The following is a 16,956-nucleotide window of genomic DNA, read 5'->3' on the forward strand; positions in this document are numbered from 1 at the left end:
CCAGGGCATTCAGAGCACTCTTTGTGTACTGGGCGCAAGGAAACCTGGGTTGAGTAAGCAGCTAAAACCTGCTGCCCTTGGATAAAAACTGACCCAAAGAGAAGAGGCAATGGGAATGGGCAGGCATGGGCCCAGAACACAGCACCTGAGAACCAGGCATTCCCCGCTGCCCACTAATTACACCCATGACCCCAAAGCACCACATACTCATTTCCAAGAACTCGTCGAACAAGCTGAAGACATTGACCTCGTTGAGTTGGTAGTTCTTGAGCCACTGCTCCTTGCAGGAGTCCTCGGGTCCTTTCTCCATGTGAACGTTGTCTTTGTCCTTTGGGTTGGCAAGTGATTTTTGGAACCTTAATCTTAGCCAGCTGCAGGGACAGTAACACAAGGGCAGAGGGGTGAGGGATATATGCTAAAGAGCCAAGTGTGGGGGCCACCAGAGCAGCTCCCTGCACTAGGCCAACAGTAACCCCTCTGGAACACTTGAGCAGTGGGTTGGTTCTGTTGTGAGGTCTCACACACACACTCCCCCTTCCTCTCTCTCAAACAGATCACCTTCTGCTGGTGTTACTGAGGGAATTCTTACCAATAGCAGAAGGCAGTTTCCATCTATAAGATGGCCCAATAGCTGTAGTTTACCAACGGCCTGACAGTGAAACCCATTCTGACATTGACGAGCATGTACTCACGTGAGTAGTCCCACTAAAATCAACAGGGCTATTGTGGTGTAACTGCTCCCCAAGACAAGTAAAGTTGGGGCCTAAAAATTCAGAAGGTGGCAAACATACTAAATAGCTAGGAGGGCCATTCCAAATGTCAAAGAAAATTAGTTTTAAAAGAAAAATTGAGTGAATTTTTAGTGTTGGGTCAAGGTGCCAGTTAGAGCTAGGTCAAGCTGTTCAGAGGGAATAATTTATTCAGTGAGTTCAGCCCTTTTTCTCTCTGACTTGTCCAGGAGCAGAGCCCCATTTGATTTATTTGTTCTTTTCTCAAATCGTTTTTGTGACAAGGCCTGAGCTGAACGCTGCGTACGGACCTTCCCATCCAATGTTCTGTATTCGGAATGCACTGTTCTGGCTCTGTGATTAGTCACGGTGTCACATGGTATTGTTCTTGTCCCTTGACCAGATCTACTTCTGCTTTCTCCAGAGACAGATTTCATTTTTTCCTGAAGAGAATTTGCTGACTGATCTTATCTCAGCAACTGGCCTCACACTCACCTTCCCCAGACACTGCCTGGGAGAGTCCCAGTTAAAGTTTGTAGTCAGAGCAGACTGCTTCCGCAAGCAGAAACATGCAGCTCAGACACGTGAGCACATCCTACTGGCATGAGTGCCTAGGGTGCGTGGACTTACGGGGTGAGGTACTCCACGAAGTTACTCAGGGTCTGCTTCAGGGTCATTATGATGGCCATTTGGATAAAGAGATCAGTGATGCAGCCACTGGGGTGGCACTGCAAAGAGAAGAGAGTTATACTGTGCAGACCAGATGGGCTGGCTTTGGGACAAAGGGCTGGGTGCTAGATACATGGGCCAGGAAGAACCTGGAGTGATTGGAAGTGTTGTACTGGGTAGAAGGAAGCAACAGTTTTAACAGAGACAGTGCCAGGGATGTGGGTGGGGAAGGGGCAGAGAGGTGTGTCAGGGAGCAGGAGTGGTGCAGAGAGGGTATTAGAGCACTATGGACAATTTACTCACCTCCTCCAGCCTCCACTTGCCAGCTACACGCACATAGTTCCCAGGACGGCCGTTAATCCTGACCAGGAGAATGCAGAGTTAAATAGGACTGATGCTGGTGCTCCCAGCCCCTCCCTCTGTAAGCAGGGAGCTGGGAGGGTAATGACTCCCCCTGGGACAGAGACCCAGGCACCAAAAGGGAGAAAGAGGCAGGTGCAGAGACTGAAAGAGAGAGGGGGTGGGAGACAAACACAGGCGGAGTCAAGTGCATCAACCCAGCAAGAGAGGGACAGACAGAAACCGGGAGAAAGACAAGCCGAGAGAGGTGAAGAACTACACACCCATCCCAAAAAAGAAGGGTGAAATCCATCCTGGCCCCATTGAAATCAATGGCAAAAATCCCAGTGACCTCCAGGGGGCCAAGATTTCACCCACAGAATCAACGTCCAGGAAGTCAGGCTGCCGGAACTTTCACTCACTCACTAGCGGCACCAGCCTTCTTTATCCCTGCCACCAGAGCAGCTAATACCTTCCCCCTGCAACCAATGGTTAGAAGCACCAGGCAAACCTGACTGGGTTTATGGGCCTCCCTAGGGTGATTGGCCCTAGGTGTGTGTTACAGTACTAATGCAGAGCTCCACCCGGGGTTAATGGGTACAGCTCCTTCTGTGCCGAATGACCCCAGCTGGGGACCTGGCCGGGGCATAGCCGCGCTCACCTTCCCAGGAAGAAGGCGATGTAGATCAGTGAGGAGAAGTAGGTGAAGAACTGGAAGGTGAAGATTTTCACAGTGAAGATGTTCTCACGCTCCGAGAACGTCCGTGGCTTCTCTGGAAACGGGAGTGCAGGTGGGTGGGTTAGTTGCAGCAGCAGGAGCCCCCCTCTTTCCTGGACAGGGACCTTCAGCCCGTCATGCTTTCATTCCAAAGCGCTCGGGCCTTTTACTGACCCAGAATCCCCTGGACCTGAACCTGATCCCCTGGATTTTTAGCCCCGGGTCTAGAGAGCCTCAGCAATCCCAGGACTTTGACACAGCGATCTATGTACTTGTGGCTTCTGTTGCAGCAATCAGCTGTGCTGGGGGCTACACTCAAACTAGAGCTGGGGCAGGATAGGCACAGATTTCACCAGCTCTCCAGCAGCGGCACTGGCTTCCGATTAACATCCGGGTGGTATCAGACATGCTGACTTGGCTCTCTAAAGCCCTGCCTGGCTGGGGAGCTGGCTCTCTGCCAGACTCACCTCTCTTTACATGAGCCTTGGTAGCAGCCGTGATCAGGATGGGGGCTGGAGCAGAGAGTCCCTCCATTTAACTATCTCAGGCTAGTGGCCTCCCAACGGAATACCCTTGGCTCTGGAATTGCTCCCGGCCTGCTGTGCTCATTAGAGCTCTGGCCAGGGCTTATTTCATTTGCCTGGGGGACGGAGGAGGCGGCTGTGGTAATACCCTTCTCTTTGCTGGGCCGTACAGTAGTGGTTCTCAACCAGGGATCCGGGGCCCCCTAAGGGGCCTCAAACAGGTTTCAGGGGCCAATCAGGGCCAGCATTCGACTCGCTGGGGCCCAGGGCAGAAGGCCCAAGCCCCACCGCATGGGGGTAAAGCCCAGGTCCCTGAGCCCCACCACCCAAGGCTAAAGGTGAAGCCTGAGCAATGCAGCTTCGCAGTGGCCCCTGTGGCATGGGGCCCCAGGCAATTGCCCTGCTTGCAACCCCTTAATGCCGGCCCTGGCTTTTATATGCAGAAAAACAACTGTTGTGGCACAGGTGGGCCGTGGAGTTTTTATAGCATGCTGGGAGGGCCTCAGAAAGAAAAAGGTTGAGAACCTCAGCCGTCCAGGAGCTAGGGGGTGTTAGCATATTTCAAGGTGTTCTGTACAAGCAGCGGCAAGGGCCAGAGTGAAAAAGCCCATCGATATCAATGGAAAGACTCAGCCCCTTTTAGTGCTCCACCAACAATGTTCAGGATGAATCCAGCCGGCTGCGCTGGAGGATGCTAGATGCAGGGTGAATACAGCATGTGCCTTGCCTTACCCAGATCACAGAGAAAGAGCGCCACACGCCTGTTCACCTGCAACACAGGAGAGGGGGGGTGAAAGGAGAGAAGGGACGGGCAGGGTGTTTGATTGTGGGAGAATGAGGAAGGCTCTCGTCACGCGGTGCTCCGTACCTTGGTCATGACGACGATGGTGATGTAATGCAGCACGGCCCCTGTCATCACCGCCACGGTGCTGGCCCGTTCCCGGATGAACTCGAAGTCGCTTTGGGTGAAGACAACAGTCGCCACCACCCGGTAGATGACAAGTGCGTGGGCAATGCCAATGAGCACGGTGATCTGGGAGGGCAGCGTGTCGTCAGAGCTCTTGCGAGGATTAGAGACGGGAGGAGCAGGGGAGGCAGGTAATGAAGGGGGAGGGGGAAACTGAGCAAACTGGGTGCATGGGGTGAGGGGGAGAACGACAGACTTAAATGCAGCTAGATGATGGGTTCTGTGCGGTTAGCAGCTGCAGGCCAAGATCCAGGCCCTTGGTACACGCGCCCAGCCTGCAGGGTGGAATGTCTGTGCCCAGCACAGTTTCTGGGAGGAGTGAAGTGGTTAAATACAGAGGACACTTACTGGCAGCGTGGGGTGGAGGAGCAAGCGTGTGCATGTAGGGGCTGACATTGCTGGCACCCCCGTTGTTCATTATGCCTCTTCCCCCCCCTCCCATGAGTAAAGTAATAGTCACCCATCCTGTTTCTGCCCCCAGTGTATAGTTTGGATAGGTTTTTTCTACACCATTTCCCCTGTAGCACTGTATGTAGGAAGGATGGGAGCTGGGACGCTCTCTGCAGCAGCATGGCAGAGTGGCAGGCAGCTGGCACATGCTAGTGAGCTCTCAGGAAACAAACTGGCAAATGGCTGCCTCCCTGCTATCCCCATGTGACTTTAGTGCCCAAGTGAATGCCCCCTGCCTCCCCCACTGTCTATCCAAAGAACAGGCAGAGGACATCCAACAGCAGTTCACGTTTTCCACAGAGTGACTGCCCTTGCTTCACTCCTCTCTAGGAGCATGTTAGGAGCGCACGGTCTCCAGGCGCACTCAATCCAGGCCTGCTCTGAGACTGGACCAGTTAAGGCTGACTCATCTAGGGGGTGTTTTAGGAACCAGACTGAGATCACTACACAGGCCACCATGCAGCCATACAACGGTGATGACTTGAAATCTCCACCACCCTGGGCTAGACTGAGAATCCACTTGGCATCTTAGAGCTGAAAGGCTCTGCAGCCCACCCCCAACCCCCAAAGCTATTCAGCGTCCTGTCCCCCTTCAAACGCCTTTCTGTGTCATTCACTTCACAACCACACGCGCCTATAGCTCAATGCTGTAGAAATCCCCAAGCCCGTGGAGGTGTCTGAGCCAATAGCACGTACCATAAGCAGGACTAAGAGAAGCAGGATAGTGCTGCGGATATAAGAGTGCTGGTACTCCTTGAGGGTATGCTCTGGGTTATTGATCAGCTGCAAGGCCAGCTCCTCCTGGGGAGGGGGGAAAAAGAATGAGTCAGAGCCATGCACTAGGGAAAAGCAAGCCAAGGGGCAGTATAGTGCCTTGCATGTGTCAATGACGTGGAAGCATGTGATGAACATGACATGTTCTGGCAGGGCAGAAGAGGGACAGGACTTGTAGCAGACCCTAAGGTATTTCTTCATGTAGCCTGCATGTCAAAGCCTGGAATCTCCCAGACTGGCTAGCACAGGGTCTCCATAACTTGGCCTGGATTGGACATTCCTTGAAATGGCTGTGGGTTATATCATGCATACAGGCATGTTGCAGACTGATCTGACTGACCCCAGTCTTTATAAACAGGAGTGACAGTAGTTCCTGTGCTGTGCACTAATTAATAATCTGCATCTAAAACCCTTTCAGGGGAAAGGAGTGCAGGGGCCCTGCACTCCTTTCCCAATAAAGGCAGGAAGATCTGGGGGCACCTCTCCTACAGCAGTGCCTCATTAATCCCAGTTCAGTCTCCTGCAGCATGAGGATCCCCCTCTGCAGTGCCAGCTGGGATCTCAGCAGTGAGTGTCCTCCCAGCATTGCCTTTAGTTAGAACAGCAATTTTCCATATGCCTGTACACAGCCCAGCTTCCACCTGCCTCCTGGCAAGAGAGACAATGGCACAGGGAGGGAGGGAAGTTTACTGTGCGCAGTTCTGGTCTTCCATGTTTAAGAAAGATGAATTCAAACTGGAACAGGTGCAGAGAAGGGCGACTAGGATGATCCGAGGAATGGAAAACCTACTTCATGAGAGGAAACTCAAAGAGCTTGGTTTGTTTAGTCTAACCAAAAGAAGGCTGAGGGGAGATATGATTGCTCTCTATAGACACATCAGAGGGATAAGTACCAGGGAGGGAGAGGAGTTATTTAAGTTAAAGTGTCAACGTGGATGTGACGTTACACCCCATATTCTTCATAGAAATATTGCTATGATATGAATATGGCATAACTAAGATGTCTTATGCAAGATGGGTCATGTGAGATATCATTGGAAAGGTTACGATTTACTGAATGTGATTATCCAATTTGTATGCATGTATCAGTTCTGTATCTAAAGTTAGGAATATGGACTATGTAACAATTACAACTGGATGTGTATTTGGGAGACACCCACCAGACAACAGGCCATGAGACTTGATGGGCCATTAGGAAGAAACAGCAAGACTGTGAAGATACTAATCTCCAGCCTTCCTGTAGCTGTGACACTACTAGGTCAGGTGCACCTGTCACCTGATACTCAACATTATCTTGGACTTGTAATTTTCCACTAAAAGGAGAGGGAAGGGGGGCAAGTTTGGGAAACAAAAGATTCTACTCCATGGCCTACCTGCCCAAGAAGAAAGACTGCTAAAGACACCTGAAGGGAAGGCAAAGGGGGAGTCCAGACTGAGACAGGGTCCTGTCTGAGAAGAGAGATGACTGGAATTCTAAGCTACAGAAACTTTACAACCTGCCTAAAATAACATTTAGGGTAAGAAATTACATTTTGTAACCCGTTTCTTGAGCGTATTAAGCTTAGCTTGCATATTTCATTTTATTTGCTCAGTAATCTGCTTTGTCCTATTTGTTATCTCTTTTATTCACTTAAAATCTGCCTTTTAGAGTTAATAAATTTGTTTTCTGTATTAAACCCAGTTTGTGCACTTCCTAACTGGGGGGAAAAGAAGTTGTGCATCTCTCTCTCTACATTGAGGGAGAGGGGGAATTTTTATGATTTTGCGCTGTGAAGCTCTTTCTATATAGCATAAGACAGTATTATTTTGGGTTTATTCCCCAAAAGGGGTGTGCACGAGAGCGCTGGGTGAATCCTCTCACACACAGCTGACTTCAGTCTGTGTCTGTAGCGGGGTGTGGCCCTACCTCAGTGTGTGCTGCAAGAGGCCGGAGAGCCTAATTCAACATAACAGGGAGAGGGAATACAGGCTGATGGAGCAGAAGGAGGGGCTCAGTGAAACCCCAGTACATCAGGTGGCATCCCAAGGGGGTCTAACCTGTCACAGTGGACACAAGAACAAATGGAGGTAAACTGGCCATCAACAAGTTTAGGCCTGAAATTAGACAAAGGTTTCTAACCATCGGAGGAGTGAAACTTGGGCACAGCCTCCCAAGAGAAGCAGTGGGGGCAAAATACCTAACTGGTTTCAAGACTGAGCTTGATAAGTTTATGGAGGGGATGGTATAATAAGATTGGCTACCTGCCATTGTAATCAATCTAGGACTGCTGGCAGCAAACATCTCCAATGGCTGATGATGGGACAGTAGATGGGAGAGGTCTCTGAGTTACTACAGGGAATTCTTTCCCAGGTGTCTGGCTGGTGGGTCTTGTCCACAAACTCAGGGTCTAACTGATCATCATATATCGGACCAGGAAAGAATTTCCCCCAAGGTCAGATTGGCAGAGACTGTAGGGGGGTTTTCGCCTTCCTCTGCAGTATGGGGCATGGGTCACTTGCAAGTTTAAACTAGTGTAAATAGTGGGTTCTCTGTAACTTGAAGTCTTTAAACCATGATTTGAGGACATCAGTATCTCAGCCAGAGGTTAGGGATCTATGACAGGAGTGGGCAGGTGAGGTTCCGTGGCTGCGATGTGCAGGAGATCTGACTAGATGATCATGATGGTCCTTTCTGGCCTTTAAGTCTACGAGTCTATAAAGAGGAAGACAGTGCAAAGGAGAGACTTATTCTCACCTCATCTTCATCCCATCCGTACAGTTCCCAGTCACTGACCACCTCAGCCCTTCTCCTCTTCCACAGCTCCAGGAACACGGTGGCTGTAGGTGAAACCACAGAACAGTGTGGTCAGAGCAGCAGAGACTCCTCTGCCCCATGGAGACATTGACTTAACGAAGCAGTCACAGGAGCACACGCCTTTCCTACAGGCCAGGTAGGGGAAGTGCTGCTAAGCATCCAGGTCCTCCAATGTGGAGGGAAGCAGCCTGGAGCTCTCTGCAGAAAAGCCCTCCAAACAGGGGGCATTTACTGCTGGTAGCCATGGGGTCAATCCAGGAGAAGGATCACAGCTGGGTCTGAATGCACTTCCAGGACATGGTGGCCAGTCAATAGTATAATTTTCTAGCCAGTGTTGACAGACTCCCATCCACCTGGGTGATTTACCCCTCACTTCTGTTCTGGGGCATGTTTCTCGTCTCTCTGCTGCACAAGCTGCTAGCAAAGCATTATGGGCCGGATCCTGTGCTGTGCTTCGCAGGAGAGAGGGAAGGAATGGAGATACAGGACTGGTTTTATACTGGAATTCTGGGGTGCTCTGGAGGCCAACAGGGCCCCTGCATAGCTTGGAGTAGCCCCAGGGACTGCTCTGACTTAGGGCAGCTTCCATCTCTCCAGTGTCCACAGCCCAGTCAGACCTTGAGGATACCAGCTGGTGCTAGCTGTGGCAATGCTTTTGGAATGCACACGTTGGTAACCTCAGAGCTGAAATGAAACCAGATTAGATACACAGATGCTACTGTTGTGGGTACAGAGCAAACCCATAGACAGATGGGCCACCAAACTCATTTCACATAGGCCCCTGACCAGACTCCAGAGGGGAATGTCCAGAACTGGATTTGAACCAGTGATCTAAAGTTACAGAGTACCAAAACCCATCTCCAAACACACGTAACTTCACCGGTGCCTATCCCTTCCCCGTCACATGCTGCCCAACCCCACTCCTTCCCTTGGTAAAGTTACACCTCTCTGCTGGGCAGAGAGGATGTTGGCAGGTTCTGACTAATCAGCGCGGGAACCCGGTTTGTCACCAGACCCACAGCAGGCTACAGCTGACAGGCCATTCCCACTTCAAAGTCTTGTGCTAGGCACGGAGAGACAGAAACCTACCCCAGAGAGCCATGAGCACTGCAAAGAGAATCGTCCCCTCGTTGTCAAACAGGTGAGTGACCTGGCAAAGGAGAGACCGAGAAAGACGGGATTACAAAGGAGCACGGAGCACGGGGGGGTGGGGGGAGTCTGGCTGGAGAGGACACAGGAGGCCCCCAGGGTGCTACGAGGACTGTGGCAGTGGCACTGTGCCCAGTCCCACGTGGGACAGCAGTGCTCCATGTCCCTCAGGACATCATGGGAGGCAGAAGAGGAGAAACCAGGAGCTCTTAAGACTCAACCCAAAGCTTGGGAAGCCTCCACCCCACAGGCAGGACAACGGAGCTGGACATAATTCTCTGCTGTAGTACGTGCAAGAGCTCCCTGCAGCCACCTTCAGCAGCTGACTCGTTTCCAGGGGGTACATACTGGCCACGTGCTGCTGGGGGTATCGTGAGGAGGCATAAGCACAGCAGCTATTGGAAACAAGGGCCCAGTGGAGAAATGGAAGGTTTCTCTGGCGAGCATTGATTTACCTTGGCATAGGTGCAAGTATCTGACAGCTGCCAGAACGGACACTTCTGGTCGCAGAGTGGGCACATGATGGTGGTGTTGGCTTCACAGATCTCTTTGCTGGAGCAGGAAAGAAAGTAAGGAGTACGATGATTGTTTTGCTAGCCCATCAGCCGTGTGCTCATTCCAGCCATCCCACTCAGTCAACAGCCAAGGGAGCGGCAGAGCAGATACTCGCTGCTAATGGATGGAATATAGCTCTACATCGCAGCTACCAGATATTAGTGCCCTGATAGTGCCAGGTGAGGTCTCCTTCTTGGCAAGCTTTTCCCCAGGTGCATATTCATACACACTCCCCTGGTCACACACAGATGCAGGGGTGTAGCTAGCAGTCTGCACACACTTGACAATCTGTTGCCCCTGCCTGAAATATGTCCCCATTCTCCAAAGCAGACATGCCATTCCTTACAAGGGCCAAACTGGGTACTGGGATGCGCCAATGTACATCCCTATAAAGTCCACAGGAGTCATGTGACTGTAGAACGTGAGCTATTATGATCACTATCATGCGGTTAGAGAGCTGCCACACTTAAGAGATCCTGCCATTGTTCCATAAAGTGGAGCGGTCGCTGGAAGTCAATGGCCCTGCAAGCCCTCTGCATGCAGAGCTCCCGTAGAAGGCAAAGGCAGTTCCATAGAAAGAGAAGTCATAGGATTGGATGCCATGTATAGGAGATGTGATCACCTGCATTCACACATTCATGCATACATTTGGACACGTGACAGGACAAGGACACATAGTGTCCCCTCGATGCACTTACCTGACCTGACTGGAATCAAAATGAAAGATCCCATATAGGAAGACAAGCAGGCCCAGCACAGCAGCTGGGAACAGGATGCGGGTGTACCAGCCTAGCCAGACAAAATACAGGGCCACCTTCTCCCCAAAATAATTCCTGAAAGACAAGGCAGGTGCTGAAACCACTCACCAAAGATCCCATCTAGCCCCAGATTTGCAGTGACAATATCCAATGTCAGCCAAATGCCCTTAGGCAGTGGTCTCCCCTCTTGGAATCCCTTGGGAATTTCCCCCAGGACCTCAGAATGGGGGATACTGTCCCCAAATATCTGTCAGTCCCATCCTCTTGCTTCTCCTTAGGTCACTGCATGACCAGCCCCTGCCTTGATGATATAGGTGTTAATGATCTGGGAGAGAGGGGGTGAACAGTGAGGGGGCAAATGTCTCCTGAGAACACAATGCTAAACACTCAGGTTAGTCAGGGCCAGAGAAGAACGTGGGGAGGAAGTAATCAAGCTAAGCGAATGAGCAAGCTGATGGCAGATGATTAAATACAGTATTGACATGTTGGAGGGACTGATTTGAGCTGCTCATTCATGGGTTCTCAATAAGTCTGTAACAACACAGGAAAGAGATCCAGGCATCACTGTGGAAAGCTCAGTGAAGATCTGTGTGAGACTGAGCTGTAGCCAGAGTAAACAAACCTGAGACTAACACAGAAAGGAGAATATCTACATATAAAGCTAGTGGTGCATCTCCATCTGGAGTGCTGTGTTCAGTACTAGTCACCCCATCTTCAGAGAGAGAGCGAGAGATTCAGAGGGGTTCAGAGATGGTCGGGGAGAATGATTTAGGGGCATGGGGAAAAAATAACCACTCCTAGAGAAATTGAAAAAAGACTGGGATTCTTTATCTGAGCAAGGAGACTAATAAAACGAGACAATCATTATTTTGTACACTTGAATGGCCTAAAGAAGGCAGGTCAGGAATTGCTCTCACAATACAAGAATAAGGGGCTATTCAAAATGCAATGTGGCAACTTAATACGTGGTTAAAGGAAATGCTTTTTTAAACAATGCAGAGTTAGCATTGCCACTGGATACACCTGAAGCCAGGAGCTTAGCAGAAAAAAGGGCTGGACATTTCTATGAATGATGAGAATATCCAGAGTTACAAACTGTAAGGATTAAAAACTCCAAGGGACACAGCCCCTCTTGGTTCATGGTACGAACCAACCTCTGTCTGGGAGAAGGGTGTGGAGGGTTAAAAGGCACATTCCCCGGGGGCAGTTATCCCATAATTACCTTCTGCAGAATTGCTGCATCTTCCCCTGATGCAGCTGGTGCCAGCAGCTGTCAGAGACAGGATACCAGACAGACCACGAGTGTAATCTAGTATAACAATCCTATGCTCCTAAACCCACAGCAGTCAAGTGGGTTCACAGTTAGGCAAACCAAGTTTGCCTAGCTCTGGTTTGAACTTGGGAGTCATATGGAGGACTAGGTAGAACCAGAGGTGAAAATGGGATGGTACGGGCTAGTACGGCATACCAGTAAGAAGTGGCCGCCGGTACCAGCCCATACACAGCCAATGTTAAAGCGCTGCAGTGGAAGTTGCCGGAGCCCCAGGCCCTTTAAATCGCCGCTGGAGCCCCCAGGTAGCGTGGAAGGGCTGGTTGGGGAGGCTGACCCCCAGCCCCACCCCTTCCACCGAGGCCCCACTCCTTCCGGGGGCCAGGAGCCAGGCCCCCGTACTGGTAAGTCCTATCTTACTTTCACCCCTGGGTAGAACTCCCCCACACTGGGAGCTGGGTACTCAAGAGTCATGTGTAGTAAAATACCCATCCAGAATAACTTCACATGATGGCCTTGTGCTCCACTGCAGTCCCATTGTCCATACCCTTGGTGTGGGTTACCTGATATCCTCAATTGACTGTTTCTTCAGTATCTTTCTCCATCGGGCCCAATTCTCCTTCAGTAACTTTCTCAGCCCTTCTTGCTGGAAGTGCAATAGCATTCACATCAGGCACAGAGATATATGCAACCTGCCAACCCACCCCACCCCACGCACATCCCACACACTTCTATTAAGATATTAGTTAGAGCTTTTTCCAGACACATGCCACCACATCCTCACCCAAAGGATCTATAGGACCATGACCTATTCCTGTCTTCCCAGCCACTCCTCCCCTAATAACCCACTTCCTCTCCTGCATCTGCAATCTACACACGTTGTCTCCTGCACACACATACTCTCTCAGCACCGAGGCACCCTCAGATTCCTCACCTCGTGCAGTGGGAATGCTGCCTCAAAGACCTTCGCCTTTATCAGCTTTCGGAGCGTCTCTAGCAGCAAAGCAGGAACAGAAAAGTTAGCAATGACAGGCAGGCACAATCCCCCCCGGCAATCAGTAGAACCCAGGCTGACCCTACGACCCAAACCCCCCAATTAAGAGAAAAGGCTGTAGGTGACACCTGAACAGAACTGGAGTTCAGAGCTCTGCTTCGGTGTTGAAAAGGAATTGGCAACAGCCAGACACTGCCCCTTGCAGATGGACAGCACATAGAACATTCCCCACTGGTCAGTGCACAGAGCGATACTGATTGCAACCTCAGCAGAGGCACTGGTCCTGCTGTACCCATAAGTCTCCCGCGGTTTCACAGAATATCAGGGTTGGAAGGGACCTCAGGAGGTCATCTAGTCCAACCGCCTGCTCAAAGCAGGACCAGTCCCAGACAGATTTTTCCCCCAGATCCCTAAATGGCCCCTCAAGGATTGAACTCACAACCCTGGGTTTAGCAGGCCAATGCTCAAACCACTGAGCTATCCCTCCCCCCATTTCTGTACAGTGCCTGTCATGCTGGGGTACGCACGAGGCTGTGCACGAGTTCGAGTTTGCCCATGTGCAAGGCTAGGAATGCAAGTGCTCATGTGAGTTGCACTTGGGATCAGTGGCGGATTTAGAGTTAGTGGGGCCCTGTGCTCAGCTTCATTTTTGGGGACCCAGCCAAAAAAAAAATAAAAAAAAAAAATCACCAACTCTCTTATCTCCCCCCCTGCCCCCATTTTTCATTCTTTTTTTCTCCATCCTCCTCCTATATTATAAGTAATAGGAAGTAAATGAAAATAAAGTGAGGTACCTTGATTGGCTTTGTAGTCCAACTTTTTTTTCCCCACAGACCACTTGAAAATTGCTAAGGGTCTCGACGGACCACTTAATGATCTTTCCAAATATTGTTTGTACCGTTAGCTAACTATTGTAAAGTGCTTTGGATAAGAGCGCTTTTTAAAAAAAAAAAAAAAGGATGGGGGGTGGAGGAGTCAGGGCAGGGGGCTGGGGTGTGTGCGTAGGGGGCAGTGCGAGCGGGGGGGGGAGGGGGAAGAGCGCTCAGGGCTGGGGCAGTCCCAGTCGCGGACGCTGGGTTACCTTACCTGGGTCGCTGCCCCGCCACTGCTCCTGTTCGCTGCCAAAGGGAGCTGTGGCGGCAGCAGCACGTGAGAGCTGAGACCCCCTGGCCTGCCGCTCCCTTCTCCTGGCCTTTTTCCAGGGGCCGCCAGCAGCAGCGCACGCCAGGGACTGCACCTGCGCTGCCCGGCGTCCAGAGGAGCAGGGCAGCAGGATAGACGTGGGCGGACGCCCCATCAGGGAAGCACACACGCCTGCCCTACACGCCCCCAGCCGGCCCCTCACCTGGCCGCCTGCTTAGGCGCACGGGGCCGCCAGCGCCAGCCAGCAGCAGGAGCCCCAGGAGGCAGCAGGAGCCCGGCTCACCAGCTGGGAGAACGCAGCACACACTGCGCCTCCAGCACGGCTCTTAAACAGTCCCTCCCTGCTCTCCCCCGCAGCGGTCCTCCCGCAGGGAGTGCTGGATGGTGCTGGGCAGCCCAGCCCTGGGGCCCCCTGTAGTTGGGGGGCCCCGTGCCAGGGCAGTGTGTGTTTCATCGTAAATCTGCCTCTGCTTGGGATGTGTATTTGTGACTGTGACATGGGAACGGCAAGAGTGAGCTAGAATGGAGGAAGCACTTCCTTACCCTCAGAAGAAATCTCTGTGTTCTGCAGGATAAAGTTGACAATACGTATCCTGAAACCCCAAACAATCAGGGATTAGGAAGAATTAAACACTGAAGGGTGAGTAGGGGCCAGAATAATGGCCCGGGATTACCAGGGCAATGGGAGATAAAAGCTATACCCAGGATCCAGAGATTAAGGAATGCGTTAAGAGATCTGAACAGGTAGGGGAGCAAGGAGCAGGGCAGGAAGAGGGAATGGGGATAAGGTTCAGTTGTGGGGAATTGGTGGAGAACCAGGCCCGAGGGACAAGATGCGCGAGGACAGGAGCTCAGCATCACTCTCTGATTTTAAACGGTTTTCTGGTAAGGATACAAAGCACGGCAAAGTAATTCCCCATGGGGAACCAGGGAAGGGGGCCTGTGATCCAGCTAACAGGCACGTCTCACTGTAGGGTGCACGATCCATCACAGGCATTAGTATGAAGTACCCTGCACCCTGATGTCTTTGAGATCAAGGAAACGCTCACCTGGTGGGGATGGTCACCTCCTCCGTGTCGTGATTCTGCAACTCGCTGTCTGACTTCTTCAGCAGATTTTGGTATTTTTGGAAGATTTCACTCGGGGCATGGACCCCATAGAATAGTTTCTTGTCCTCAATTTTCTGGGTGTAGGATCAGAGAGAAGGGAGATTAGCGAGACATGCAGCTGAAGCAAGCCCTGGGAAGTATCCAACGGGATTGGAACGTTGGCAAAGAGCTGCTCTGGAGACAGGACAGTGGGAGCTCTAGAGAACGCTCAGCTGCAGAGCAAACCATTGCGAAATGGAAAACCAAGAGGCAGCAGAGCAGCCACGTCCAGAGAATGGTGAGGAAAGTCTCATCCTCGTCAGGGCCCTGTCATTCTGCTCCATTAACTCTTCTCCCCCACTTTGGTCCTCTTTCTCTCCCGCTGCTCTCCTCCTACCACACTTCCCTTCCCCTGGGCGAGAAGGTTCTCTCCTTCTCATCAGCTAAAAGTTCTTGTGCTCTCCATATGCCAGCCCCTCTTCAACGCCCTCTCTCTCCTTCCCAGAGTGCTTCCTGCCCCATTCTCATCACCAGTAATTCCTTAGGCCTGGGCTACACGGAAAAGTTACATCAGTATTGCTACGTCTTTCAGAGGTGTGAAAAATCTACGTTCCTGAGGGACGTGGTTATCCCAACCTAACCCCGGTGTAGACAGCACCAGTCAATGCAAGAATTCTTCCATCAACCTAGCTACAGCCTCTCGGGGCGGTGGATGAACTAGCATGATGGGAGACCCCTCCCATCGCCGTAGCGTGTCTGCACTGAAGTGCTACAGCAGCGCAGCTGTAGCATTTTAAGGGGTTCTCAAACTTCATTGCACCACGACCCCCTTCTAACAACAAAAATTACTAAGTGACCCCAGTCAGCTTTGGCCTGGGCAGTGGGGCTTGGGCTTCAGCTTCAGCCCTGGGCCCCAGAAAGTCCACAGTTTGAGAGCCGCTGGTATAGACAAAGGGACTTGGTATCTTGATAGGGCCAGACAAAGAAGTAATACAGCCAGGAAAGGGTTGATGTTGCCTCTGAGGGGAGGAAAAGATCTGTGTCACTTGGACAAATAGATTTTAAGGCCAGTGGGGACCACTAAATCATCTAGTCTGACCTCCCATATAAACACACCTCATCAGTAACTCTTCTCACTCCAGGAGAGAGGGGTCCATCCAGAACAGGGTCAGAGGGTCCACTGGTGAAAAAGGTTTGGGAGCAGGGGGAAAGCCCAGGACTGAATGATCAAGGAGGCTAGATTGCCCTCGTCCCTGGAGAAGGTGGTCCCTCCAGTAGCATTAGAATTTGCTGGAGGGAAAGCTCAGTCTTGAATGAGCAGGGAGGCTACAAGTGGCTGAGAAAACCAGGTACAGAATTCTTTACAGCTGTTATTGGCCTTCTTTATGCCCTCAACCATTGCTGCTCCTGGAATGGGTCTCAACTAGCCCTCCTGGTATGGAGGAGGTGGAGAATGGGCTCATGCACTAAAGAGGACAAAAGCAAGGTCTTGCTTTGTGTAGAGAACCAAGCCCCAGGTACGTTTGATGGGAATGAGCACCCAAGCACCTTAGAGCAGTGGAGAAGGAACCCTGGATTGTCACTTCTAGGAGGAGACATCTAGTGGTGTCCCATGGTGTAGATGGGGAGGAACCCTGGAACTGCCTGACTACAGGCCATATCCTCAGTTGGTGTAAGTCAATGCAACTGTGTTGATTACAGCAGAACTGTGGTGACTTACATGAGCTGAAGCTCTGGCCTGCCATCTGTAAAGCTATAAACCCAGAAGGTGACTCAGCTTCCGGGGGGGTTGGGAGGGAGGGGAAGGTAGCTGCCTAGACTTCCAGGGACACGTGATCACACTAAAGTTGCACAACATCTGTCTGGAAATCATTTTAGGTGGTGCCTAACATCTGCACCTGCTGCTCTGAACAGGCTGATTATATTTTGTGACACAAACAGTCAGGATCTTGGACTGTGATATCAGGATGGAATTTCCTCTGATTTCTTAAAAAAGGGGCTGGGGGAGGAACCATGACCTGGCTGGCCCAAGGGCA

At 51.4% G+C, this 16,956-nt stretch overlaps 1 protein-coding gene across 2 annotated transcripts in view; it reads right to left on the bottom strand.

The window, feature by feature from the left end:
- The window catches only part of ANO9 (anoctamin 9), a 38,075-nt gene that overhangs the window by 10,982 nt on the left and 10,137 nt on the right, over positions 1-16,956 (bottom strand). For both annotated transcript variants that reach the window (XM_054027878.1, XM_054027879.1), the window contains exons 4-18: positions 14,882-15,015; positions 14,376-14,425; positions 12,630-12,688; positions 12,259-12,341; positions 10,366-10,500; positions 9,568-9,664; positions 9,053-9,113; positions 7,904-7,986; positions 5,092-5,196; positions 3,847-4,011; positions 3,711-3,747; positions 2,398-2,509; positions 1,701-1,758; positions 1,359-1,456; positions 208-371 (exon numbers count right to left, since the gene is read on the bottom strand). In XM_054027878.1, coding sequence (XP_053883853.1) covers positions 208-371; positions 1,359-1,456; positions 1,701-1,758; positions 2,398-2,509; positions 3,711-3,747; positions 3,847-4,011; positions 5,092-5,196; positions 7,904-7,986; positions 9,053-9,113; positions 9,568-9,664; positions 10,366-10,500; positions 12,259-12,341; positions 12,630-12,688; positions 14,376-14,425; positions 14,882-15,015 — 1,441 coding nt within the window. The remainder of the gene's footprint in view (positions 1-207; positions 372-1,358; positions 1,457-1,700; positions 1,759-2,397; positions 2,510-3,710; positions 3,748-3,846; positions 4,012-5,091; positions 5,197-7,903; positions 7,987-9,052; positions 9,114-9,567; positions 9,665-10,365; positions 10,501-12,258; positions 12,342-12,629; positions 12,689-14,375; positions 14,426-14,881; positions 15,016-16,956) is intronic.

The sequence above is a fragment of the Malaclemys terrapin genome, chromosome 4 (genome assembly GCF_027887155.1).
Source record: "Malaclemys terrapin pileata isolate rMalTer1 chromosome 4, rMalTer1.hap1, whole genome shotgun sequence".
Classification (NCBI taxonomy): domain Eukaryota; kingdom Metazoa; phylum Chordata; order Testudines; family Emydidae; genus Malaclemys; species Malaclemys terrapin.